The sequence below is a fragment of the Pezoporus flaviventris genome, unplaced genomic scaffold (assembly GCF_033815535.1).
Source record: "Pezoporus flaviventris isolate CSIRO_AGI_PZ_B2104156 unplaced genomic scaffold, CSIRO_AGI_Pfla_v1 ptg000072l, whole genome shotgun sequence".
Classification (NCBI taxonomy): domain Eukaryota; kingdom Metazoa; phylum Chordata; class Aves; order Psittaciformes; family Psittacidae; genus Pezoporus; species Pezoporus flaviventris.
This window is the reverse complement of record NW_026892620.1, coordinates 4045250-4072247: the sequence shown is the minus strand read 5'-3', so window position 1 is coordinate 4072247 and position 26998 is coordinate 4045250. Positions and strand designations below refer to the sequence as shown.

Below are 26998 nucleotides of genomic sequence, written 5' to 3'. Positions count from 1 at the left end.
CAATTACAGCAGCAAGAGCTGTGATGCTGTCTGTTAATACATGAAAGCCCACTATGAAAGGGGAATTCACACTAATAGTCTCCAAATGAAGAGTACGTATCCACAGTGATTTTAATAGTTCAGCTTTTGAGCCTTACACTGTCATCTGACATAAAAAGATTGTAATTGATTTATTAGCTACAAATATAAATTATACCTGGATTTTCTTTTTTTCTTTCTTATTTTTTGTCAAGAATAAAAAAGTGCTGTGTTTTCAATCTCCCAAAGTCAGAATCGCAAAGGGAATGATGACAATAATGTGAAAGCTGTTGAGTATACAAACAGATCATTTACATGCAACATGAAATGGCAAGTCAGTAAAAATCAGACTCCTTCAAAACTGTTCAAGTTAATGTCATTTGTACCAATTGTACTAATACACCATTTGTCTTCAGATCCACTCCCCTGGAAACTGGCAAGTCTTCCTCTGTAATTCCACTCACTTTCCATTTTCATACACAGAGCTTCCCAGAAACCTTTAATGGTCAGATTTGTTTGGCTGGTTGGTTTTTGGGTTGTTTCTTTTTTTCCACAGACACCATTTTAGTCTATTTATTCTTTGACTTTTCCTTTCTTGTGAACTGCAAGCACTTGACACTCCTCAGTTTGCTGGAGAGAACAATCCCTCCCCTTTTCTTACATTATGTAAATGATTCAGGCACAACAACCAGATTTTGTCCTTTTTGCCGGCTTGTAGTCTGTAATGTCTACAGTTTGCGGTGGTCCCTCAGCTTTCTGGCGTACAATTATTGGGACTACCATGTCAAACACAGTTTCAAAGAGGTAGTCTACCTTGTATCCTGTTTTTGCACTGGTCTCAAAGCACATTTTCTCAGCTGCTGGAACATCCTTCTCATCTAGCATTTTGTATTTCAGTATCTTTTTATAGAGCGCAATCGCATCCTCTGCACAGACTTGTTTTCGCACCTTCGAGCTGCAGCTGGCAACAGGCTTCTCAGGTCTATTTTCATCCGGTGGCAAAGCGCAGTCTTCGGTGAGGTCAACTTTATTTCCAACAATAGCAAAAATGCAGTCAGCACTCGCACTGTCCGTCAGCGCCAAGAATCTTTCTTCCAGCTCTGTCAGGCTTTGGAGGCTGTTCACATCATACGTGAGGATCACAGCAGCTGCTCCTCTGCAGTACATAGACCCGAGGCCATGAAACTGCTCCCGTCCTGGCAAAGGTTTAAACACAACATTAAGTCAGTGTGCTGCAAGCTACGTTATTAACTAAGTGAGAGAGTTTAGGGAATTTTAAGCCAATTTTGCCAATTTGGATGGAGCAGTGAAGGTAAAAAAGTGTTATTTGTAGCATTTTCAGTTTTTTTCTTCTGCTTTCCCTTGAGAGTGCAACTGTGCTGCAGAACAGCTTGGCTCACTGCTTGCTCAATTGCAGATCAGGTAATCTGTAAAGACGAGTAAGCAAGCCTGACACAACATTCACAGTTGCAGACAGCAGAAAAGGGTTTGGGTTTTTTTTATTAAACTGCATACTAGTTTATTTATGACACATTAACAACTACCCTACTTGCATACGCAGATGGCTCGTTCCACCTATTTAACAATTTATACACAAAAAAAAAGTTCTGCTGTTTCAAATTCTGCTAGACCTTAGTACTCCTATAAATTCAACGTACACTTCCAAGTATATCCAGTTCAGAAATCTGGATCAAAGTCAGTAATCCACTTCTTCCTAGGTTTTGAAGGCGTTTGTAAGCCCTATACTACATGCCCACAGTTCTCAGGTACATTTACTTTAGAGGAAAATAGTTGTCTTTAATGCTGCTGTATATAGCCTGTATGTATTAATATGCACCTATCCCATCACAAGTACTCACCCCTTTTAAGGATATTAAACATACACAGTATAGAGAACCCTAACTACATTTTAGGAGTAATTTATGTTTTAGGTTGCCCCAACCATCACTCAATAATCAACAGTTAATAACAAACATTTCTTCCTCCTTGTCAGTCAGCAAATATCTACCAGCACTTCCAGCTAAGCTTTGATGGTCTCCTTCAGCTTTGTTCCTTGGAAGACAAAACTGACTCTTCTTTAAATTCTGGGAAGTAAACAATGTTCTTCAGTACTTGCAAAAGGACTAAGGGAAATGAGGCAAAAGACAAAGTGTTTCCTTTGCTATCAAGAACTGCAGCTTTCCCCAAATACCTGCTACACGTAGAATTTACTGTAGCATGTTCACTTCACTCCCCAAAACTTGACTGAGAAAAAGACAGAGCACGCTAGATTTCAACCAGCCATCAGAGTCAACCTTAGGTCACTGAAGAAGGGGAGAAAAAAAAAAAAACAAACACAACATTACTTTTCTAAACATTTTAAAATCATCATTATTTCTCAGCTCTTCTTTTATAGCCTCTTCGCAGAGAGCCTCCATCTACAGGAAGTCTGGAAGTGATCTAGATACATTAATTTTCTGTACAAAGCTACTAACCACAAGTTAACAGCATTGTGAAATCCTCATAAATAGCTGTGGAGTAGGAAAGATAAAAGAAATTCATGCTGAAAAATACAGGTCAGCATATATTGGAAAAACACATCTGCACATGTACATGAACACTATGAAAGTAACTTAGAGCCTATCTCCAGTCAGGAATAGAACTTCAAACTTTTGAGTAATTATTGTAAGTCCTTTGACAAACTTTAGGACTCAATGGCCAGAAAACAGACAAAGTGTTCATCATTATCAGTAAACAAAACTGGAAAACATCAAGCTAGAACAGTGAAGCTGTGACTGCCCCATCCCTGGAAGTGTTTAAGGCCAGGCTGGATGTGGATTTGAGCAACGTGATGGAAGGTGTCCTTGCCCATGGCAGTGAGGGTTGAAACTACATGGTCTTTAGGGTTCCTTCCAGGCCAAACCATTCAGTGATTCTATGAACATGAAATTCAAAGCTCACCATACCTTCAACACTAATGGAATTTTGATAATTGCCAGAGAAACAGATTTGAAAAGGTTCAGACTACACTATAAAGAAGTATAAAAAGAAGCTGGTGAGGATGCTCAGAAGCATGCAAAGCTTTTGCATAAAGAAAAATTGTGGAATCTCTCAGGCTGGTGAATGACTGAAAAAAGGTATGAACAATGTCTATAAATTCAGACCTAATGCTGAGAAATTAACCCAGGAACAACTATTTACTCTTTCTCGTAACACAGAAAATGAGGATTTCACATTAAAAAAAAAAAATTAAAAATCCTTGTGTAGTTTACTTTCCCGCACAGTGAAGGACTGGCAGGAAGTGTTATATGACATTGCAGAAGTCAAAAATTCAATGAACGGAGTACAGAAAAATGCGAGAACAGCTTCTGTGCAACTTTGTATAATCTCCAGCTTGTTGTCGTCCCCGTCCCCCCCCGGGAAATTCTTTAACTAATGAGCTGGTAGGTAGGAAAAAAGGGGGGGGCGGGGGGATTGATATGACCTTGCTTAGGTGTAAAGAAGTAAAGGCAAGGGAGAGTGGGTTACAGGGAAGGGGTCAGTGCTTTTACACTTTCTCCTCCAATCTCATGTTTAGAGTTCTGCTTTCAGTTGCACTGCAACCAAGTCTTTAAAAGTCTCCAATTTTTCAGTAGGAGTTTGTGCTGCAACCTACTTTGTTTTCATCCGAACCCTGGTTATACTGCAGTCTGGAAACCACAATGGAACATATATCCTCCTCCATCTTTCCACTTCAGATGCCTAAGCCACAAAATCCAGTGCCCAGAATGATTTGCTACAGCAACCGGGTACTCGAACAATACTATTACTTGTTTTATGGAATTTGTATGCTAATGTAATCTTGTACAGCATAATATAAACCATTACACTTTTAAACTCTAACTACAAACTGGCTACTTCTACAAGTAAGATACTGTTGAAAGGGGGAAGGAAACAGTAAGAAGAATTTACCTTGCATAAGGGATTAATTATGTCAGAGGAATTATGGATAGTCTCTCCTGCTCACCCACACAGCACAATCTACATGCAGAAAATATGCATAATGTATTTTTACAGCACAGTTTCCTTGTACGCACCACTTCTGCTGCTTAAGGAATGGAACAACCCCAGATGTGGAAAAAAAACCTCAAAACTACACAAAGTATTTAAACTAAAAGCTTATCTGTCCCTAAGTTGTCAGGCAAAATAATATCAGACATTATGGTGAAAAACTTACTGCAAGAGAACAGCCACCCCTTTCTTAAGGGCCAGTTATTTCTCTCCCTGGACCCATCCGGTACCACTCCAGCCATGTACATTTTTCACAATTACCTAAATTAAATGGTAAACATTGAACTTAAGAATTAAATGATTTCACCCTTTCAAAAAATAAAGATAACAAGGAAGAGCTCCAGAACTATCAAATAACTTGCTATCAAAGGAAGCGTAAGAATCAAATCAACCACAAAAGGCACAACGTTAGGGAAATTTCTTGAAGTCAAGCAACCCAAAACTAATTTCCAGTTTTCTTTTCATCTTTATATCTTGCCTTGTGTACAGCAGTTCAAATACCCTATCACGTTATCTCTACCTGCAGCACCATTAGCTTTTCAGAGGCTCTTCCAGCAAGTCTATGAAGTCCTGTTGGAGACTTCACCCACTCAGGAGCAGCGCAGTCACCAAGCATTTTTGAAGTCCTATGATGGCTGCCACAAGCCAATCAAAGAATTTGAGGCAAATGGACTTCAGAACCAGATGGTTCATGAGAAACCCAAGAGAGAAAGAAGGGAAAAGTAGACCTTGCAAGAGACCAGCCTTATAAATACTCAAGGCTAGATTTTAAGTGTGCAAGGACTTCAACTTAAGGCTGAGGCTTTAGTCCAGCCAGCCTCCTACAGCACCCTGCCTCTCAGCTGGAAGACAGCAGCCCACAGGAATGCTTTCTCTGATTTGAATGTTTCTTACATACCACCTCTTCAAAGGCTTTCAGCACAACTTCTTAAGTAGCATAACTTCACACACACACACACACTCTTTTAAAGAAATCCTCTGCTGGAAGAACAAGTTCTAAATCTCTTGGTGCTGAGCACATACAAGAATGCAAAATGGAATGTTCCTTTAAGTCTTGAGGGAATAAGACACCAGAAATACTAAAGAGCTAAAAAGGTCTTCCAGAAAGTAATGAAAAAAGTTGTTACTCTGACATTGCTGTCTGAGAGGGGTTCTAAATTTTGAGTTCCTAAAGTAAGTATGTAGCATGGAAAAGTACACAGAAGTGAGCAAAAGCAGCACACTACTATTGCATTAAAAATGAACAAGAGAGCAAAATTGTCCAGAAAGTTTCCAGTCTATAAATCAGGTATGTTCCAAGGATTTCCACTGTACTTTAAGCAAGACTGTAATTTGGACAGTAGAGAGGAATTAACACAAACAGAAGGTATCAGTTAGGTTTTGCCCTCAAATTCTCTTTCTCCTTTATAGGAGAGTCTGAACTTGAGCGCACACGAAGAGAGAGGAACTGTGCCCTAAGGAGATTGCTAAAATAGGAAAGAAAACGGAAAGTATAACACCCATGACACAGCACAGAAACCAGTATCAGAAAGAAATGAGAGCTAAGGATCCAGCTGCAGTAGATAAAGGTTCAAAGGGTGACCCTGACGCTCTTGAGTTACCTCAGCAGGAACACCCGCGTGATCACAAGAGCAGACAAACAAGCTCCCTTTTAAAAAGGGAACAACGTTTCCCTCTGTTTGCAGACAAAGCAGTAAAGTTGTGGCCCTTTAAAGGGCACTAGGGGAAACAATTTTGCTAGGAACTGAGACTTCTGTTTGTGCACGTACACCGAGATATATACTGACTATTAAAGAACAAACAATAAAGGTCCATACAGGTTTCAGAAAAGTTTCCTTGCCCAGAAGTGAGTCAGGCTCTCAAGATTTGACAATGATGAAGTTTGAGTTCTTCATTACCTTGTTCAAGATTGGTATTTATTTCTTCTAGGTGGCTTTATCACATTTCCCTTGAAGTCAGGAGCTTTATTAAGAAGCAGACTATGCCTGTGGTTACCTGGGGATAAAAATAAAGCTCTCCATCCCAAAGGATTAACATGGAGGACATAAGTAGGAATTAGTTGAAACAAATGAGTCAGAAAGCACTGGAGTGCTCAATTTTTATATATCCAGAAGCTATCTGAATACATGATTTCCCGATTACAAAAACGGCAACATTTGGTTTTCCTCCAAGACAAAATTCCCCAAAGAATGAAAGTCTCTGGGAGGGGAGAAAAAAAACACCCACAAAACCAACCCACACCAAACACCCCCCAAAAAACCCAACCACCAAAACAATTAAAAGTTGAGCAACTGGAAAATTCATTTAAGCTCCACCTTCGCCTACTATTATATGTTCACAGCACTACAATATAGAAGATATTTGTGTAATTGAAGTTTCAGAATGCAAGATATCTCTAGCTCTACTAAAAATCAAGACAACATTTATTTTGTTCATACTTAGATATGAATCAACACTCAGGGTGTGAACTGTGCCCTAATTCAGGAGCTTCTATTTAAGTTATTAAAAACCACATATAGTGATGTCTTAGCCAAAGCCAAGAACGTAAACATAGCAAAATACTGATCTTTATACCCAAAGGGCTTCACTTTCATGTTTTAAAGTAGAAAGAGCTACACATGGAAGAAAATAACAACCACATGGTTTAAGCGAACAATGAACAAAGGAAAATTCTTTAATATAGCTCTCCAAAGAAAAACCATCAGAAACAGTCAAGAACATGGGTTCAATGCAACATACAACTGGGACAAGCCCACTCCATGTCTAAACAGAGCTTACTCTCAATTCCTAAGACAAGTATCTCTATCTCATAATAAAAGAAGATTAAAAAGGTGAAAGAGACCATCTCTTCCCTTAAACCTAGGTATTTTTAACTTAATGAATAAATACTTTGAGTTCTGAAGGAATATGAAATTCCCAAGACCCTGCAAACATTGCCACTCTACAAACATGAATTGTTTTAGGCTTGTAAAGCTGCTTCTGCAAAACAGCAGTTCCGTGTGAGCAAGAAAGCCACATGAACAGGAGTAATCATTCACTTCTCACTTAGGCAAGATAAGAAATCATGATAAAACTGAGCCCTGACCTTCAGTCAGCTTTAATTATCGTATTAGAAATACCATACCTCCACTAACAAGTGTTTCCCTTGGACACAAAAATCAGTGACCAGAATGCCTAGAACTTATCCATTGCATAATCATTAATTACTTAAATTCCCTCAGTTCTGGTCTTAGAAAGTGGGGGTTATTCAAAAACACTTTTACAATTAACACTCCAATTTCAAACATGAACACACAAAGAAGCACCACCATGTTGCACACATGGTCTCACCACCATGCACACGTTAATAGCGGTTATTCACAAGCTTATGTCCAAAGTTACTTGGATCCAAGCCTGACAGCATTTAGGTATTTATACTACCGCTTTTATGCAGATAAAGGAAATATACTGCATGAGACCTTCTCCTCCTCCCCTAGAGGCTGGCATCCAGGGGGGAAAAACAGATACAGGACATTTGTTTCAAGTGCTACAAATACCTCCTCATAAAAAAAGATCACAATATTCAAATGGAGGCGAGTCCCAGATTCAGAGGAACCAACAATATATTTAACTGTCTGCCACAGATGAGAAAGCTTTGCAAACCATAAACAGTGAAGCAGAATGTGCTTTCTAATATGTTTAATGCCATGACACTTGAATAAAAGGCAGATCTCAAGAGTTCAGTATGCTGTTATAGAGGAGGAATGTAAGACTATTTTCCTGATCTGAAAGTGGCATTACATTATGTCACTGTAATATAGTCCCTGCTGAATTCACATGCAGAAATCCTATGCAATCGACTGTCAGATTCTAGAATAGCATTCAACCAAATATTAAAACATTCTATTTAACTGATCTGATTTTGTCTGAACAGCCTGATACGTTACTTGAGAAAATCCAACTACTTATCTAACTAGAGGCAGATAAAGGTCTTGATGAAACAGGAAATGTCTTGCCACTATAATCCCAAATTTATGAGTTATGGTACCAGAACAGCTTTTATCCTGGGAGATTAGGCTGTACCCTTCTGTGCATATACAAATATTAAAGAGAATTGTTTTGGGTTTTATTTTGGCTTTGTTGTGTTCTGTTGTTCTGTTTCGTTTGTAGAAGTCTCCTAAACTACCATCAGTGATCCAGAAGTGGCTGGGATAACATGGTGCGTATATTTTGGGATGTGTTTTATTAGGGAACCTAAATTCTAACAGGAATCAAAAGTGAGAAAAACACACAGCGATGAATAACTAAAGAGCTGTTTGAAATCATTAATTCTTAAACAAAATTGTAAAAAGAAGCACAAGTTTTTAATCTGTTTTTATCTTAAGATAACCACTTGTCCCCTGCAAACTTATGCACGAATATTTAACAGATATTAACGTATTCTCCATGGAATAAAAGGAGAGGCTGCACTAGGATTCAGGAAAAACTGGATGACATGTTTAGCATTACCAAGCACCAAGGCCTATTACTGGGGATCCTGTCTCCAATGTAATATTCAAGGGGGAAAAAAAAAAAAAGGAAACTCATCCTTTATTTCCATTCCTTTACATAACAAAGCCAACACCCTTTCAGGCATCTAAATTAACTATTAGCATTCTGCCGAGAGAAGAGAACTGCTCCCTGGAAGGCTAGTCCACACCAGCAACTACCAGCATGCATTAACAAAAGAAACTCATTCTTACTTCTTTTGCTTGAGTTGAGGGCACCAAAAACACAAATCATTTATTCCTACCCCCTACTACATTCACAAAAAAAAAAAAAAAAACAAAAACACCAGACATGGAAACAGATATGGAAAGCAGGACAAGGATGGAAAAGTTTTTAAAGAGCATGAAAACGAACTAGAGAGAAAAGAAACACCACCACACCCTGTATCCTTTATGAGGCTTTGCTCTTTTTGCTTGTTCTAATACAAAGGCAGCATATGAATTCAATTTTTTTGAGTTGTAATCACCACCAGCATGGCTGGGAAAGGAATCAGTTCAGAATCTTTACAAACAAGAAGAATCACTAGAAGGCATATGAAAAAGAAAAATGGGGTATTGTTGTGGTTTAAATACCTGTCCTGAACCCAGAACAGGTATTTACTTACCAGAAATGGAAAATCCACTACACTCTATGAGTAAGAATAGTAAAACATTCAATAAAAAAAACTATAGCCAAATTTCTTTTAGCCTAATTCTTTCCCCTCCCCTCTAAATACAATAGCTAAACTAAAAATACCTGATATGCCATAAATAAGATTTGTGGGGCATGTTTCAGCAGGTACCAGAAAATATGATGTAAAAGATTTTGCCCTAAAATTCAGAAGGTAGGTGAAGTGGCTAGAAAGATGAGCCTTCCCATACAAGGATTAACAATTTTGCTAATAGTAATGCTCTCAAAATTCCTTTACAGATTCAAGCTTATTCCTAGTTTACAGCCTTTGCAAAGGGAAAGTCATCTTAACAGCCAGCTAAAATAAATGACAGCACCAACTGTTATTAATTTGCTTCTCCTTTTATAGTTTTCATCAGAAAAAAAGCAATCATAATTCTATTTTGACTGTGTTCCATTTTTTTCTTCTTTGCTATGTACACCCAGACTTATTATAGTACAACCTGTTCAAGACCTGGCTGGCTGGGAGAACAACCCCCTTCACACCCCTATCCCTTCTGAGAATAACTTTTCCTTGTCAAACTTGAAAAATACCAAAAGGTCAAGCAGTTTCAACTAACTCTTTAATCGCTGTTAAAAATCACAATTCAATTAACATTCCAAAAGTGATACTTTGGCACAATTCACATAAAACTATTTTTCCAAAGAAGTTCACTTAAATGGGCCCTTTATTGTTAGGACAAATAGCACACTGAGAGGTTATGCAAGAATGATGTCAGCGTGATGTGCTGCACATCACATGCTGAACTCTAAGATGTGGTTAATGATCTACAGGATCATCTGAGCTTTATCTGAAGAAGACGGCTTGTTGGCATATGTGCTTGTTGTGATAACGCTTTTCTTCAGCAAAAGGGCACACAGAAAACCCTGTGATAAAAATGGCAAAACAGAAAATAGAGCGTATTTTTGCTACAGGGTTAGTTTTATTTCGTATCCTTCAAGAGGTTTATTTTCCAAGGTATGTGCTGATAGAAGCTCCACAATAAATGCCTAGTCACAAAATTTTTCTGATGTGCTGAAGAAATGACTCAGACACACAGCCTTTACTCACAGTATACCTTTAAAGAATCTATGACTGAAACATGGTTAAAAAAATTGCTGTGGTCTTAACAGTTAACAGTGTGATAGTATATGGAGAAATGTGCTTTTAAGTAAAAGCTTAATTTTCTAAAGGCAGCTAAACTAAAGGCTGATGCCTAACAGCTTACGGTGGTGCTAATCAATCTGTTATGCCCTGCAGAGCACATAGAGTCACAGAGGTATCAAAAAAAGCTGATTACCCATTCACCCACAGCTGAACTATAATAAACATCCCTCAGTCATCTTGTCAAATCCTGCATTATTCACTCATGAGCCAGTTTAAATTTTCGCAGAAACTTTTAAATCCAGCCCTGAACAGTAGTTTGTCCATTTTCATTCCACATGTTCCCGAAGACAGACCCTTCAGACACACTCAAGGGAAGGGAGAGAACAACTTAATATAGGAAAGAAGAGAGAAAACAAAAGAAAAAAGAATTAAAATTCCAGAGCAGGGCCAGAGATGAGACTAGAATGAGAACTACACTTGATCTCTAGCGTAATGAAGATGATAGAATTTCACTCAGCCTTCATCTTGTGACTGAGAAATTTATATTCTATAAAGCATGCAAAGAAAGAAAAGTTAATATCCCACAAATTAGCTTGTTATAGGTCAGCTTTCAGACTCAGAATTTTGGTAGACTTTCAGCTCCATGAAGTATCTTCTTAAAAAAACCCAAATGAAACCAACACCACCACTAAAAAACCCACCACATTCCCCAAAACCCAGAAAAACTCAACACTCCTCCCTAAAAGGTTTTCCTGTATAACCTAACCACCTTCTTGTTAGGCCAGAGAAATCAACATTTTTTCATATTCAGGCTCTTTGCCCCTAGCAGATTCCTCTAAACCATTAACCATACCTGTAGCTCTTTTCTCCATCCAGTCTTTCCATATTATTCTGTAACCATGAGTGCCTCACCAAAGCTAGTAGGTTACTGAAATTCTTCACTACTTTCACCCCTCTTTACACTTGGTATACTCTTCAGAACAGCTCATGGGCTGTGGGACACCATGAGGTACCAAGGGCTCAGTTTGTCATCTACTACCAACTTGATGGACCTTGCAAAATACACATTGTTGCCCAAAACGAATTTAGCTTAACCTTTCATACTGGAAGAAAAAAAAAAAAAAGGGGGGGGGGAAGGGGGGAGAGAGGGAGGGGAGAAAAATAAAAACCCACCTATTTGTAGCTAAAGATCCCACTGACACCTCTACAACCCTAACAAACTTTCTCATTTAGCTAGATAAGACTTTTTTCAAACTACCCATTTTATTTAGGTCTCTTAAAGCACTGTGTTTATTTTTAAGAGAAGGAAATAACCCCAGAAGCATCAAGCAGTTCATGTATTTTCAGCTGTCTGGAAGGGCAGAACCTTGTAGAAGGTCAACAGAATTGAGCATAGCCCCACCAGACCAGCAAGCGTATCTTGAGTGCATCTCAAACACAAACTAAAAACAACAAACCAATTTCCCTCTGAAACCTCACAGCTGTGTAGGAAGATGTATTATCTCAACACCAAAGTCTGGCAAAAGAAATGAGGGCATGCCAGATTTATGGGACATTATCATCCTGTCTACAAGCCAATGCTCCACCAGAACGTGAGCTGAAATCCAGCATCAACACCATCTCTACAGAAAAGAAAATGTTACAGGGTGCTTGTGAGTTAAATTTATGACAGAAAACCCAAGCCCCTTCGGATTTACTGTGGAGAGTTCTGCAGGAAGCAATAGCACAGAGCACTTAACTGCAGCAGCAGAGCTCAACAGTCAAGTATCACCCAGCAGTGGGTAACAAAGAGGCCGTCTACGGGACAGGGCTGTAGAACAGCCTCATCCGCGTGAGACGCCTTGCTCTGGGTTGTGCAAAAAGCCTTTCAGCTGTAGCGCTCACTGGAACACCAATCCATCTCCTCAAAGAAAAGTCCCTCCTACAGAAAAGCAATTCATATTCCACAGGATGAATACTAAAAGCAGATGTTTTTTCTTTCCAGTACCTGAAAACTGATACTTTTTCCTTAAATTTACAATTCCTTTCCACAGGGGAACAGGCACTGCAGATGAGCCCACTTCTCCACACAGTTGCTAAGCAGAGGCTCTTACCAGGTCCTTACATTCAGAGTCACTCAGAAAAGAGATCTTTTAAGCCCACACTCCCTCCCAAAGTTTGCCCTTCAAACCAAGAAGCAGGTCCTTAGCACAGGCAGGAATGCACAGACAGGTGTATTTTAACATAGTTCAACTGGCACTGCGGGGCCAGGAGGTCACTCCACACACACTGGATTCTTTATATTGCTCAGTAAGGAGCTGGCAAGTTAACCTGGTGCGCTGGTTTTGGCTGTGATAAAGTTAATTTTCTTTATAGCTGCTAGTACGAGGCTATGTGTTAGATTTGTGCTGGAAACCGTGTTGGTAACAGAGAGATGTTTCAGTTACTGCTGAGCAGTGCTTGCAGAGTCAAGGTCTTTTCTGCCTCTCACCCCACCAGTGAGCAGGCTGGGAGTGCACAAGAGGCTGGGAGGGGACACAGCCAGGACAGCTGACCCCAGCTGACCAGAGGGGTAGCCCAGATCCATATGGTCTCAGGCTCAACATGCGTATCTAGGGGAAAGAAGGAGGAATGTTTGGGGTGGTGGTGTTTGTCTTCACTGTTATGGGTGAGCCCTGCTGTCCTGGAGATGGCTGAACCTGCCTGCCAATGGGAAGTGGTGAATGAATTCCTTGTTTCGCTTTGTGCGCACGGCTTTTGCTTTCCCTGTTAAGCTGACTTCATCTCAACCCACGAGTTTTCTCACTTTTATGATTCTCTCCCCCATCCCACTGGGGGAGGGTGAGTGAGCAGCTTGCTGGGCTTAGTTGAGATTGCCCCCTAAATGTATCTCAATCAGCACTCCAAAATGCTACTGCTTGTCCGGCATTCCTGCCAGGTCCCAGTGAAGAGTTTGCAAATTAGCATCTGTCTGCTCCCTCACAGACAAGAAATGCTTCCTGTTCTACTTAAGTTTTTCAACTTCCTCATTAGATACTTTGGCTCGGATATCTCTTTACAGGGGTTTGGTTTGGGGTTGGTTTTTGTTTGTTTCGTTGGGTTTTTTAATCAAAAATTCCCCATGGGATTTTTTGCAGGACAGTAACTAGATACATACCAAGTCAACCAATACAACACACCAACCATGTTTTGAGTGAGGAAATACCATGAACTTAATAAACATCTTCATTAAGGCCTGACATTTTAGAGAAGAAAAACAGTTCATTGTTACTGATTGCAGATCCTCTCTACATTAAGATTGTAATCAACCATAAATTAAATGGTCTAATCTATTAGAATCATTCCTTTTTCATATTTCCACTATAACCCCAAACACATCATATGTATTTTAGCCTCCTGTCTTCAAATCCTTTCTTCCCAAGTATAAGAAACCAAACCACCAACATGCAGCTATAAACTTTTTTGTGCACACCCAAGGAGAGTCATATCATAATGCAGTAAGTTTGCTTTCTCTTTCAGAGACCCACAGGAGAGCTTCACTTACGAATGTTAGCTATGGCTGTACCTATTTTCCATCAGCCCCACTTCAATGACACTTCCTTTAATCTTTTGTCAATATTTGGGAAGCACAAGCAGTGGCAACAGGCTAACAGAGCCCAGTGTTCCCTCCCCTCACACAGCATTCCACTTCAGGTCACCAGCCAGAGAGTTTTAAGACACTGAAAAAAGCTCAGTCTGCAGATATTTCCAGGGATCTCCAGTGTGCCTTTAACATAGCAGCAGGGCATCCAAAGCAACAGCTTTTTTAGCCTTTTGTAATCAGCCTGGAAGACTTTGAGGACAATCCATTCACATATGCCTGGGATTGCACCTTCCCACCCTTCCCTGTAGCCAGAGACCACCCTCTTCTCCCACAGCAGCAGCACAGCTTTGCTCAGCACAGGAACTGGAACTCTACAATATATACAGAGGGACCCAAGTATATTGGCCATGATGTCTTTCAGAGATAAAACTAATTATTATTAATGAGGAAAGGGCCCACACTGCTAGAACAGGAAACAAGATAAGGGAAACAATCTGAATGGGACACATACAGCTATCTGCTGCGGGAGGAAAGCCCCATGTCCTAAAGACAATCTTACAGGAGCATTTTTTTCTCATAAAAATACAAAGTAACCATACTGGCAGGGGCTGGAGGAGCTGACCAGTTTGAAAGTTTCAATTTTCAGTTTCAAAAATCAGAGATTTCCTTTTTAAATAAGCAACAGACAGTATCAGGATGGGGGGTGATGGTGTCACTCTCATTATACCAGTGGGTTTGGTTTAAAATACCTACGTTTTCCTTGCAACAATGCAAAAAATTTGATGAGCCTTTTTATGATGCTTGGAAGATGTTATCTCAACTGCATAGTCAAAAAATGAAAAAGCCCTATAAACCACTATAGATTCTGGTAATTTCTCCCTCTTCCAAATGAACCAAAAGCTTGTTTGGGTTTTTTTGAGAGGAAGTGACGGGCAGAAAGTGGAAACAAGTAAATAATGGATTGAAAAGTGCCTTATTTTTAACTCAAACAATCAAGAAGAGAGCAACAAGAGATTTGTACGTCGAGATCACAGACCCCATTATGAAGAATTGACACACTGAACTTCTGAGGATTTTCACAACGTAAGGCATTTAACTGCATGAAGCTTCAGTCCCATTGCTGAAGTAACCTGCATAACCAGAAAGGAAAGTCACTTGGTCCAAACCCCCTGGGGAAAGGGAAGCAGGAGCTCAACTGAAGGTCATTGTAACCAGGGCACAATACCATACAGGTATGTTTTTATACTTTTGTCACTGAGTGGATTAAGAACGTGAGCCTAAGCAGAAATGAAAGTTGGTTGACTCCGTGTAGAGAAACACAGGAGTGTTTGTTCCTCATTATTACCCAATGAACAGCATTTAAGCATTTCTTTTGTTTTAAAGGCTATTTCAGTCTGTCTAACTTTTGCTTCGCATTCTTCATGTGAAGCACATGTTCATTTCTCTTGCCATGCCTCCAAAACTGTTTGGGGATTCTAGTTAATATATTTTTACAGGAAGAACATTTTCCTGAAGGTCTAAATAAGCCATCCTTCATTTCACAGATAATGATATAACGAATAGAAAAATAAAATCTCAAGTATTTAAATATCTGTGGCTGAATATTATACATGACTAAAAATTCCTAAGTAGTCATCAGCTGCAGAATGTAAAACAAAAAAATCCTGCTATTTCAGCAGTACTGAAGACTTATTTTTAAACTAGGTATATACGAGCAGTTGAATGGCTGGACATCATCTTTTCTCTGTATTTTGTGGGATTTTGCTGAAGCACAGAAACAGTGGTTAGGAATATTGAATCACGTAACAGATTAAAGAAAGAATGCCAGTGGATCAACAGGAGAGGCTGAGGGAACAGGCAAAAGTATCTATACCAGATGCTTAATCATTATTAGACAAAATTATTCCAATCTTCAACTCATTCAACTCATTAACCTGTAGAGCAGGAGGGGGGAAGAAAAAAAAAAAAAAGGAAGAAAAGATACATTCTCTGTAGTTGAGGACATGATGAGATATTTTCAGAGCAGAAAAAGCAAAACAAAACAAAAAAATAACCCTATTTGTGAAAGCATGGAACAAAAACAACCTCAAAGGATAGAAACATTAATTCAAAAGTTAGGTTGCTTGAGAATAAAGATTTTCAAACATCTCTCCTCCTGGAATCCTCTACCTGAAGTTTCTGCCATGCTACAAGCTAGACTAAAATGTATTCTTGCTCCAGTGGAATTGGTAAAAAGGGAAAAGCTCAAATACATATTTCCTTCTTTTTGCTTTACAGAATCATAGAATCACACAATCGAATAGGTTGGAAAAGACCTTTAAGATCCTCAAGTCCAACCATTACCCAAGCACTGCCAAGTCCACCACTAAACCATGTCACTGAGGGCCTCATCCACACAGTTTTTGAACACTTCCATGTACGGTAACTCTACCACTTCACTAGGCAGCATGTTCCAATGCCTGATCACCCTCTCTGTGAAGAAATTGTTCCTAATATGCAGTCTAAACCTCCCTACCACAGCTTGAGGCCATTACCTCTTGTCCTACCACTTGAACTTGGGAGGAGAGACCAACCCCTATCTCACTACATCCTCCTTTCAGGTAGTTGCAGAGTGTGATAAGGTTGCCCCTGAGCCTTCTCTTCTCCATACTAAATGACCCCAATTCCCTCAGCTGCTCCTTGTAAGACTTGTCTGCAGACCATTTAATGCCCTCTTCTGGACCCAAAACACTATAAACATTAGCTTCAAGCTTACACAGGTCTTCAGGCTGTCAGCAGAGCTCTTTCATAACTGGCTCCTTGGCAGCCCATGCAAAGCCAACTTCAATTCTAGTCTGCTTCCTAAGCAATGGAAAGATACACTAGAAGATTCACAAACACATCTGAAGATCTATTTCCCTTTAAAAATGATGTTAAGAAGTTCTCATCTAAATTTGGGGTTTTTTCCATAACCAGGTAGGATAGTCAGATTAGAAAATCTTGTATGCTTATTGAGTTGGCTGTCCTAAAGGATGCTATCCTGGATCTCCTGTGGTGAAGGATGGCAAACTACTTGGGTTAAGAATTCATTCAAGTTAAGAGAAAAAAAAACATTTCCTTTGACCACCCTCTGCTCTCAGCAGTACCACTTGCATAAGTTTAATCATCAAGTTAAAAATCTCATTTCCTAGGCTTATCTTCAAGTTCTACAAAAGAAGTTTTAGTTAATATGGCAGGCGCAGGAAAAGGAATTTATCACAAGTTTAATGCCTTTCAGTAAAATCCCAGATGTTCTACCCAGTGTTCATCTGGAAGAAAGCAAATCATTCAGACTTGGGAGAGGAAAAGATTCTTTCTGCTCCATAATTTTTAATGACTCCAGATACATCCGCGACAGACTCAGTGTGGAGACCCAAACAAAGGTTACTTGTTTGGATATTTTGCAATAGTACAACGTGACTCAGATGAGGAATTACTAAGTGTATCTTCAGTTCAGACGGTGTAACACTGCCACAGGAGAAATTGCTTGGAAGCTCATACGGCTAATGGCTTCAACACATGATAGTAACTGTAGCAATGAAAACAACTTGATCTAAGATGAGAATGTGTAAAGGTACTTCGGCATCAGGAGCAGCTCAGCCAAGGCACTGTGAAGCTGGCTACGAGTCTCCCTGGCATTGACATTTGTGCACTATAGCATGCATGTGCATGTGAAATGAAACAAGAAGAGTACTCACCATACATGAGCGCTCAAAGAAGCTAATATAAACCCATACAGCTAACAGCTAGTTACCTGCCCTGTGCTTTTAAGCACCCACTGTGACTTTCCTTCCAAGAAAGGAGTAAAAATTGATTGCACAGTCAATAGAAAAAAGCATCTCAACCCAGACCACCTGGGTTCAGCCACCTAAGCATACAATACTAATTTTAAGTAGCTATTTGTTTTCCATTAGGGAACGTGCTTAGTACCCAGAAATATCCAGAATTATGTCAACATGAGTTATTTTGTACACATTCACCTTCACGTTACAGCTAATGAAGCTTTTTGCTGTTCTGCACAGTGCTATTCACTCAGCTAGAAAGAGAACTACAGGGAAGAAAAATCACCACATCCTGTCTACGTGTTTTCCCCGCACACTGTTGAAAGGGTGGTCATTTCTTAGACAGCTCAGATTTACATTTCACAAATACTAAAGTCAAACTGAAGAGTGCAACGGGGCATTAATAACTTGTTTTCTTGCCTTTGTACACACCCAACTGGGAGACCAGTTTTACTGAAGTGAATAATCTAGCTCTTGGACACCCTTCTGAAATCTTTTACAGTTTCTCCTACTGCTCCCGATTCACCAGCAAGATTAATTTCCATATGCCTGCAATTTTTGGCAGCAGCTTTGCCATTGTATTTACATTGCTTGACTAACCATTTTTACTGTTTGTTCCTCCCTCCCTCATATATTTTCAGTATTGCCACAAAGCAGGCAGTCAACACTTAAACTAACCTTTCAGCTGTCAAGTCCATTTTGAAAGAGATACCTTCAGTAAGCTGGAAAGAAAGGCTACAATGCCAAAGGCAGAAACTCTTCTTTATGAAGATTCTCAGTATTGCTCCTACCTAGGATCTGGGGCTTTAAAATATGGCTTTAGGATAGATGTTGTAAAAACTCATTTGAATCAGACAAAGGCGAGAAGCAAAATTTTCACAGAAAAACAAGCACACGAGAGACTAGACAGTCGAAAATGGTTAATATTAACCCCTCATACCCCTTTTACAACAAGACTCTAAAACTCAGGCCTCCCCCCATGCTAAAATTAGAAAGCAAAGATGACCTCTTTTGTTATAGAAGCTAAGGTGCTACTGAGGACTCCAAAGTTGCTAATGTTTATCAAGCTGCAAGGCCATGGCACAATACTGGAGAGCTTTAGCCAGGCATAAACCTCCCAGGTCACTGATAATATTCAGAGAGAGTCTCACCAAATGGTCAAGTAGTTTCACACTTGGGTTAGAACACCTCAGTCACTTTGCACACTGTTATTAAATACCACATGCAAAGTGGGGATTTAACCTCGAGGCTGGAATACATAAGTTACTCCAGAGGTTCATACATGACATTTATCTAGGGCTGCACCAAGTATAGTAAAGTGGCTCACCCTCCCCATTAGTCTACCTTCCCAAGAGTTTGTACTAAAGCTACATATTGGAAACAAAATTCCTCCTTCAATAACGTAAGTTAGCCACAGGTGAATAAACAAAGTGTGTTACTTTTCCCATTTCTTTTTGATGTATATTTTTGACAATATCTTCTGACAAGGTATTTCCATACTTTTACTTCATTCACATACAAAAAAGCACTTTCAGCAGCAGTGAATTTACTACCTTTGACTCTGCCTCTGTATCATTGTACTTTTAAGTTGTGAGACAGAGAAAATCAAACTTCCTCCACACAATCCATTATCTGTCCATATTTCTAATCACTTCTTAAGTTACTCTGCTCTTTTCAGGACAGACGCATTGCAGAAAGAAAAAAAAAAAAAAAGGCAATCCAGTGCACTGTTTCACACAACAAAACCATGCTTCCAGGGATGCTTTAAAGCTAAACTTTTATTCCTGCCTCTGAAGCTGCTTCATAGGCTTAAGGTACAGAGCTTGCTGACAGTGAACTCTCTTCAGGGCTTTTCCCCAGGTATACAAGAGATTTTTCCTGGCAGCTAGCTATATTGTCCCTTCAAACCCCAGCTCTTATGATTTCCTTTTCAAGGTGTGGGGACTGTAACTGTACACAGTAATCCCAGGAAAGTTTCACTACTTGTGTGTGGTGCATTGGTCTTCAGCTGTGGTTGGTTTTTCCTACCCTTTCTTTGGTTTGTTCACTATGCAGGAGAGCGTTGGCCTCCAGGGCAGCTGACAGACCAGCCTACCTGGGCTGACCTCATTCTCAAGAAATCCAAAAAACCTCAAAGCCTAACTGAGCTAGGAAGGAACCTAACACTTCTTACCAGCCAAACACTCAGATGTAGCCTGAGAAAGCTCAGCACAGGCAGTTGCCAACATAACACTGACAATCAAAGATCAGAAACCATGAGCAATTCACATGCGCTCACCAGCACTGATTCATCAGACATCAGCAAACCAGTCACAAGAGATGTAAGCACTTGTTACACAGATACACTGCAGCTGACTCAAGTCACAGAAAAGCCTTTCATATAGCCTTTTCCAGGCTATATTTATCTCCTTTGTCCCTGCTAGCTCCACAAGTAAAAAAGTCACTAAAAAAAATCTCCAGGTGCAAAATGAAGGGGTGGAGGGTGGAAAAATATGGACTGATAGCTGAATGTTCACAGAATAAAATAGTCAAGTCAGTTCTTGCATACAGACAGCTTGCTTAAGATGAGAAGGAAGGAAAAGAAAGGAAGTTTGTTTTCCCTGCTAACCTTTATATTTCTCCATTATAATGCTGCATGACTATCTGTTGGCAAGTTCAAAACCCAGCCTCTTTCTTAAAATGTAACTACAGGATCATGAAGTGAACTTTATTAAACACTTGTCATTAACTTACCAGTTGCCTCCCCTAATGCTAAGCCAGCAACACAGGGGACCACTAATAATTAAGAAAACTTGCTGCTGGAGGCACCACTTATCTGCCAGATAAACAAATGTCAACTTGAAGAGACTGAATCTAACAAACAAACAAGTTTTTCCCTGTGAAATACCAAGGCATCAGAAAATATGCCTGAACACCCAAGACTCCCACAACATTGTTAGCTGCAGCCACCATGCATTAGTATTCCAGGTTTAATGATGGAGCAGGACTGAGACCCTCAGAACTTCAGGACGTGTTTGCACTGCCCGAGATAAAAGGCTGTGTGCTCGCTCAGAGCCACATGCCATCAACGCCCAGTAGGAAGTCTTGGTTTACTCCACAGCTGCTGTCAGCACTGCCTAGAAGTTATATATACACACATATATATACATATATACAGCTTTGACATCCCAGCCTCCAGTAATTCCATGTGAGAAAATTCTTCTAGCTGACACTGTTGTTTACTTTCCTTGGTTCAGAAAAATACTGTTCCAAACATACTACTATGAGGGTCTCAAAGCATAGCTCAGATGCTTCTAGGTCTCTATCTAGCAGACTTTAGAATAGGCTAAAAGTTTACAGTTCCTGTCTTCTTCTATAGTTTATGGATTTTTTATTATTATTATTCATTTGAATTAACTGACCAAACGGGAAAGAAGCAAATATAATTTGTAGCATCAGCATAAATAATCCTCCGCACCAAGAATACAACAGTAGACCAACTATCCAAGCCTCTGGCAATGGAGAAAGAGTCAAAAGCAGATGGCTAGGATAAAAACAAAGAACATAAGTACATGGCAAGCATATGATACTTGCCCCAAGTGTTCTTCCATCTGTGGCTTGTTTCCTTGACTTGAATGCAATTTCAAAATAATTTCTCTCAGAATCAGATTGGAAAACTGGAAATGCGGAATTATTTGCTATGTGCATTTACAGAAGAAACAATCAAGTCTGACAACTTCTGCGCACCCATTTTACAAGACTTATGGCTAAGAACATGAAAAATTTACACTAGAGTAGGCATCTGATTTTCCCAAGATAAGGAGTGGAGCGAATGTAGAGCCAAGAGAAGAGTCCTCCCTAGACTGATTTGCACTTCAAACCTAAATTGGTAAAACAGGTCTGGTGTGCTCTTCTGTGATTTATTGAGAGATAACACAGAACCATGCGTTTTAAGCACTCTGGTAAGCAAAATTAATTCTTCCTGGAAAAAAATGTGAGATTTTTCTGAATAACAGAGTGAGAAGTAATGCAAGATCAGCAGAGTGATGGGTAAAAATGACACATTCTTTAAATAATTCAGAAGATGGGCCATTAAACTGAGGTAACACTAATATCTATGCATACTTAATTTTTGGTCCATCACCATTACTGCAGATATACTGATCAATCACTAAAGTCTAATCTTGTAAAAACAAAACTCTATTACAGGAATAGTAATGTAGTTTACATTAGTGTATTGAAGTTTACACTGTTTCAGCCAACTTCCTAACCCAGACCAGAACAACAAATAACCATCCTAACTGAACTGAGAGAAAAATACATGTGACTCCTAAGGAGATAACAGTCCCCAAAATAATGCTGATAATCATGAACCAAGAAAATTTTAAAAGAACATGCATTCCAGTTACTCTTGCATGTCTGTGTATTTTACCAGATACTGAACTACTGCTGTAGTCATGACCAGGTATCCCTTCATTTTCTAGGCCAAATCGTCTGTATTTCTGCTTTGTACATTATGTGAAGTACTTACTACTGCAGTATTCAGACATCTCATGTTGGCACTCAGTATTTAGGTAGGTAAGAGGGGTGCAGACATTGAACCATACTTTTGTCATAGTAGAGAATTTCTTACCTCCTGGATAATCTTTTCTTTCTGGATTCCACTATAACTTGAGGCACACGCAGTTAGAGAAAACAATGGATCTGTATTTGATCACCTTGTTACTGCTTCACAAGCATTCAGTAATAAGCAATGTCAGGTTAATAGACAGACAGAAGAGCTAAATTTTAAACGCCTTCTTATACAAAAAAAAACCAGCCTTACTTGGTAGCCACCTGGCAGAGATAAGACAGTGACACCACAGAGAGGTAAGAGCCACAAACCAAGGACTGCAGGCACATTGTGGCCAGCAAAAGTGTGAGGTCTGCACAAATTAAATAAAAAATACAATAAATAATGCAGGCTTTATGAATACCCTTGTTGACCCAACATTAAAGCTGCAGTGTCCACAAAGTTCCTTCCTCCTCCACCAGGACAGGAGAAAGCAGGTATGTCTCTTTCAGAGAAGGTTGAGGAAGATGAGTTATGCTGCCCTCAGTGCAACCCAACAACACTTTTCAACTGGCTTCAGCAATCCTGCCACAGAAGTCTTGCCGAGGCTTAGGAAGTAGCAGGAGCTTCTGCTGCAGTACTGAACAAGCATCAGAATCATCACAGGACCCTGCTCCAGAGTGCAGGAGGAACTTTGGCTGCTAAGGCCCTGAACCCTTGTGTTGCCCTGAGACAGGTATCACTTGGGTGTTTCAGGTATTTCCTCAACTAACACTGAATATAACACTACAATAAGAATAAACGACTGAAAGGCTCTAAAATCTGAAGAGGCCTTAGAGAGACTTATCACATATGCTAAAAACAAACTAACAAAAAAAAGCAGAAGGTCATAAGGGAAATTACTAAAGAACAAACTCACCAAGATAATTCTGTCGAAATAAAGCCCACTAATCACTCACATGGGACTGGCTTACTAGAAACAAGCAGCAGTTGCCCATAGGAGACTCCCCACAGTAGGACATGACAAATCTAAAACTTAAGTAGATTTTTCTCAAGAATACCACAAAGCATGTAGAAAGTGTATCTAAACCAGGGCTGCTGGTAGAGAGCTTTCATCATAGTAATAGATTAAGGAATGCAAGAAGCCTAAGTTCTTAAGCATCTCCTCCCCCCAAAAAAAAGTTTCTGCGTAACTTTCAGGCACTTTCTTTCCCCCCTTCCCCCTTCTCAATTCCTGACACAGGAAAAGCCGTTTTGGATTAGATTGTGACACAAAGTGACGCAGCAAATGAAGTTCCCTCCCAGATGTCACCAAGAGGAAACTGGAATATTGCACGATGCTGTAGCTCCCCAGGTTTCACAAGAATATATGACCCACATTCTTTAGGTTGCCACTAAAAAATTTCAAGAAAATTTAGCTGAACAGGAAAACAAGCTACTTCTCCAACAGTCAACTTAACAGGCAGGAACATTCAGAGACCTCATTTTTCAGTGTAGCCTGGCCCTCTACATGGTATTTCCTGACTTAATAACCAAGAGCAAGATATTCACATGACTGAGACCACAAACCACTTCTCCAGTCTATGCTCTCCCACACCCCTCCACTCCAGAGCTCCAAACCACAACCTGCGCTCCCTCCCGCATCCCGCAGATGCTGCCTGCCACAGCACAGCAGGCCAGACAACCCCTTGCTGCTCTCCCAGACAGAAACTGCTTGCAGCCCACGTTCGCTATGCATTAAATCCTTATGTGCCGAGCTCTTCTTGCTGCGTTCAAAGAGCAAGCCACGTCTGAAGGGTTGGCGAGCTGCGCTCATTTGTCAGTCTGAGCCCGGCACCAGCTGATCGCGGTTGGACATTTAAAAGCATGCAGCGAGAAGCGATGAGCAGAAGTTGTAACCTCGCTAACTCCTGTCTGAATTTGCAGTCAGTGCCATCTACTCAGGCTAAAGAAAGCCAACAGGCATCCCGATCTTCTCTGTACATCCACGTTTTGCAAAGCAGATCCAAAAATACTACGGATTAGCAGCTGCAAGGCCCCTTTTGGCTCGCCAGAAATGTGTTTCTTTTCAGAGTTATGTCCTACTGCCAAACCATTCGGTTTAGCCGACTTATTTTACAGCAGCTCCGAAACACCGCACTGAGCCCCGAACACCCAAGGGACATTTCCCGGTACCCCGCCTCCGCCGGTGCGGAGCGTGGTTCGCTTCTCCATCCCCTCCTCTCCGGTTCTCGGAGAGGCGAACCACCGTACCGACCGAGGTCACCCAACCTTGTCCCCTCAACAGCTTCTGTCAAAATCAGGGAAAAGGAAACCGCACGCAGAATGACCGAGACACGGACGGTGTCGCCGGGCAGCCCCCGCCTGGGACGGCGGCGGGGAAAGCGCCGCTCTCCCGCACCCACAGGAGAGGGGCAGCCCGGCAAGCGCCCCGCAAGTTTCTATGGGGCCCTTTCCGCCGGGAAACACCGAGAGCCCGCGGGGCCGGAGCCCGGGGAGGGAGGGGGCCCTCCGGGCTGCCCCGCACCGAGCCCGCGCCGCGCCGGGGATCTCACCGGCCGTGTCCCATATGGAGATGTTGTAGGGCCCCCACTGCTTGAGGTAGAAGGCGCCGCCGACAGTGCTGACAGTCTCCTGGAAGCGCTTCTCCATGTAGCGGTGCAGCAGTGAGGTCTTGCCCACGTTCATGTCCCCCAGCAGCACCACCTTCCCGTCCGGCTTCTTCATCTCGGCTCGGCCCGCCGGCTACCACCCCCTTCCCTGGGCGCCCGCCGGCCCGCTCCTCTCTTCCCGGCGCGGTGGAGCCCCGGAAGCGGCGGGCCGAGGGCCGCCCTCCGCCGGCAGCGCAAACTTCGGGGGCTCCGCTGGAGCCGCCGCGATCCTACCGCGCTCCTCCTACCCCTGCCCTCCGCCGGCGCCAGGGGGAGGGGACGGGCCGGGCCGGGCCGGGCCGAAGCTCCGCTAACCTCCGCCCCGGGCCGGGCCGCCGCTTCAGCCCTGCCCCGGAGCAGCCGGGTGGTGTGTGCCGTGTACCGGCCGCCCCGTTCCCCCCACCCAGCGGCAGCGCTGCTGCTCCTCGGGCAGGAGCTCGGCCACACTGGGCCTTTGGAGGCTGCTGCTGCACCCCAGGCTGCCAAAGCTCCTCCGGACGGAGTAACAGAGTCACCCGGCTCTCCCGGTCCCCAGGCAGAAAGCCCGCTTCTCCCGGCTCCGCAGTAGCAGATGGAGAGGCAAAAAGTTGCTCTGGAGTCAAGTATCTCCCGCGGAGCTGTGACAGCCAGTCAAACCCTGGTGACAAAGAAGCCAGGTTGTATGCAAAAACCAGGGATTATTTTCCAAGTGGCAGGTCTACCCACCTTCACAGTCAGTTGCTCAGCTGTTGTAATTCAGCTTAATTCCAGTTCAGGTGACGGAACTGAAATCATTTTAAATACCTAGAGATCTAACCTATCCTTTTTGCATCAGTCCTCTTTGCACCAAGCATATCTGGGAAAACATTTTAATAGGACATAAAAATGCTATGAATTTTGGGCAAAGAAAGGCATAATGTGTAGACCCTGGGAAACATGAAAAGGGTGAATCTGTAGACTGGAGAGGAAACAACTCTTACAGGATCTTGAAAAGAGCTGACCGGTTGTTTCCTCTCCCTCCTCACATGGAAGCATTCAGATTGCAGCACTCTTCATAAAAAATAAACAGCACTTTTCATAATAAATGAGCACACATCCTCACTCTCGCATGCCTCATGTTGAAACTGTTGGGATTCCTTTAGCCAGTCTAGGCTTCGCATTTATGAGATGCTTTGATTTTTGCTTACCTGTTCAAAAGGAATAGCTGTGTAGAAGTATTTTCTTTTTTCAAGCCATGCCCAGTTAATTTTGCTTATTCTGCTTTTACTTCCCAGATTTGTGGGTTTGCGATACATCATTTCAGCTCAGAATCAGATACCCACCAAACATTGCCCAGAAGATGCCCAAAGAGAGGGGATGTGAAATTATTTGGAGGAAAAAAAAAATCTTGCAAGAGACTCTAAAATAACGGTATGTGGGACGAGATTCAGGGCAGTGTGAGATACTCTGTGAGGGAGGGTGTTTTACTTTCATTATTGTATGGCTCTATTTTGCTGTGGTGTGTGCAGGCACCTCAGATTTCCATTTCCTACCAGGATTCCCATCTGAATCCCAGACCTGGGAAAAAGAAACTCATTCAATCAAAGTGCTTCTCAGAAGTAACGCAAAGCAAGTAGATTTCTTCTGGGTGCCTGGTATGGAAACATGAAGAGACATTCTCTTTGCATGGATACTGTACAACATAATTCCCATGTGCAACATAAGTTACATCATTTTGAAGTGGCAGGCACGATTTCATGGAATCATAGAATTTCAGAAAGAGAAAAGAGTAATCTTGTATCAAAAAGTTTTGACCATGAAGATCTAGACCAGTAAAGGAATACTCCATGCATGCACTCTCACCTTACGCGTTGATTTGCTGTTCACATATTACTAAAATACCCCAAAGCTTCAGTATGATTATTGAATTATACTGCTACCAAATCATAGCAGTTAAAGCACAACAATTATTTCTGTATTTTACCAAGATTCTGCTGTATTTGAGTTATTTTTGTGTGCTAGTCAAATGTAGCTGTAGTTTCTAACAGTGATGCAGAGAAGATAGGCCAGGAAACAGTTTCAATAACAGGGTGAAAATGCAACTGGGATTTTAGATTTTGTTAATAACTGACATGCAGGACCCAAGGACTGCAGAGGCCACCACAA

At 41.2% G+C, this 26998-nt stretch overlaps 1 protein-coding gene across 1 annotated transcript; it reads right to left on the bottom strand.

Annotated features, from left to right (window-relative positions):
* Positions 1-91: 91 nt before the first annotated feature.
* Positions 92-25106, bottom strand: RAB20 (RAB20, member RAS oncogene family). The gene is made up of 2 exons (XM_061472773.1): positions 24779-25106; positions 92-1214 (listed from the first exon to the last, which is right to left on the bottom strand). The coding sequence occupies exons 1-2, from the start codon at positions 24948-24950 to the stop codon at positions 694-696; spliced, it is 693 nt and encodes a 230-aa protein (XP_061328757.1). The 5' UTR covers positions 24951-25106; the 3' UTR covers positions 92-693.
* Positions 25107-26998: the final 1892 nt, after the last annotated feature.

Bases quoted from the DNA above. Each gene is read 5' to 3' on its own strand.
- RAB20 (XM_061472773.1), bottom strand. From the start codon at position 24,950: ATGAAGAAGCCGGACGGGAAGGTGGTGCTGCTGGGGGACATGAACGTG. The intron at 1,215-24,778 runs GTGAGATCCCCG...AACCTTTGCCAG, and splicing joins CTCCATATGGGACACGGCCG to GACGGGAGCAGTTTCATGGC.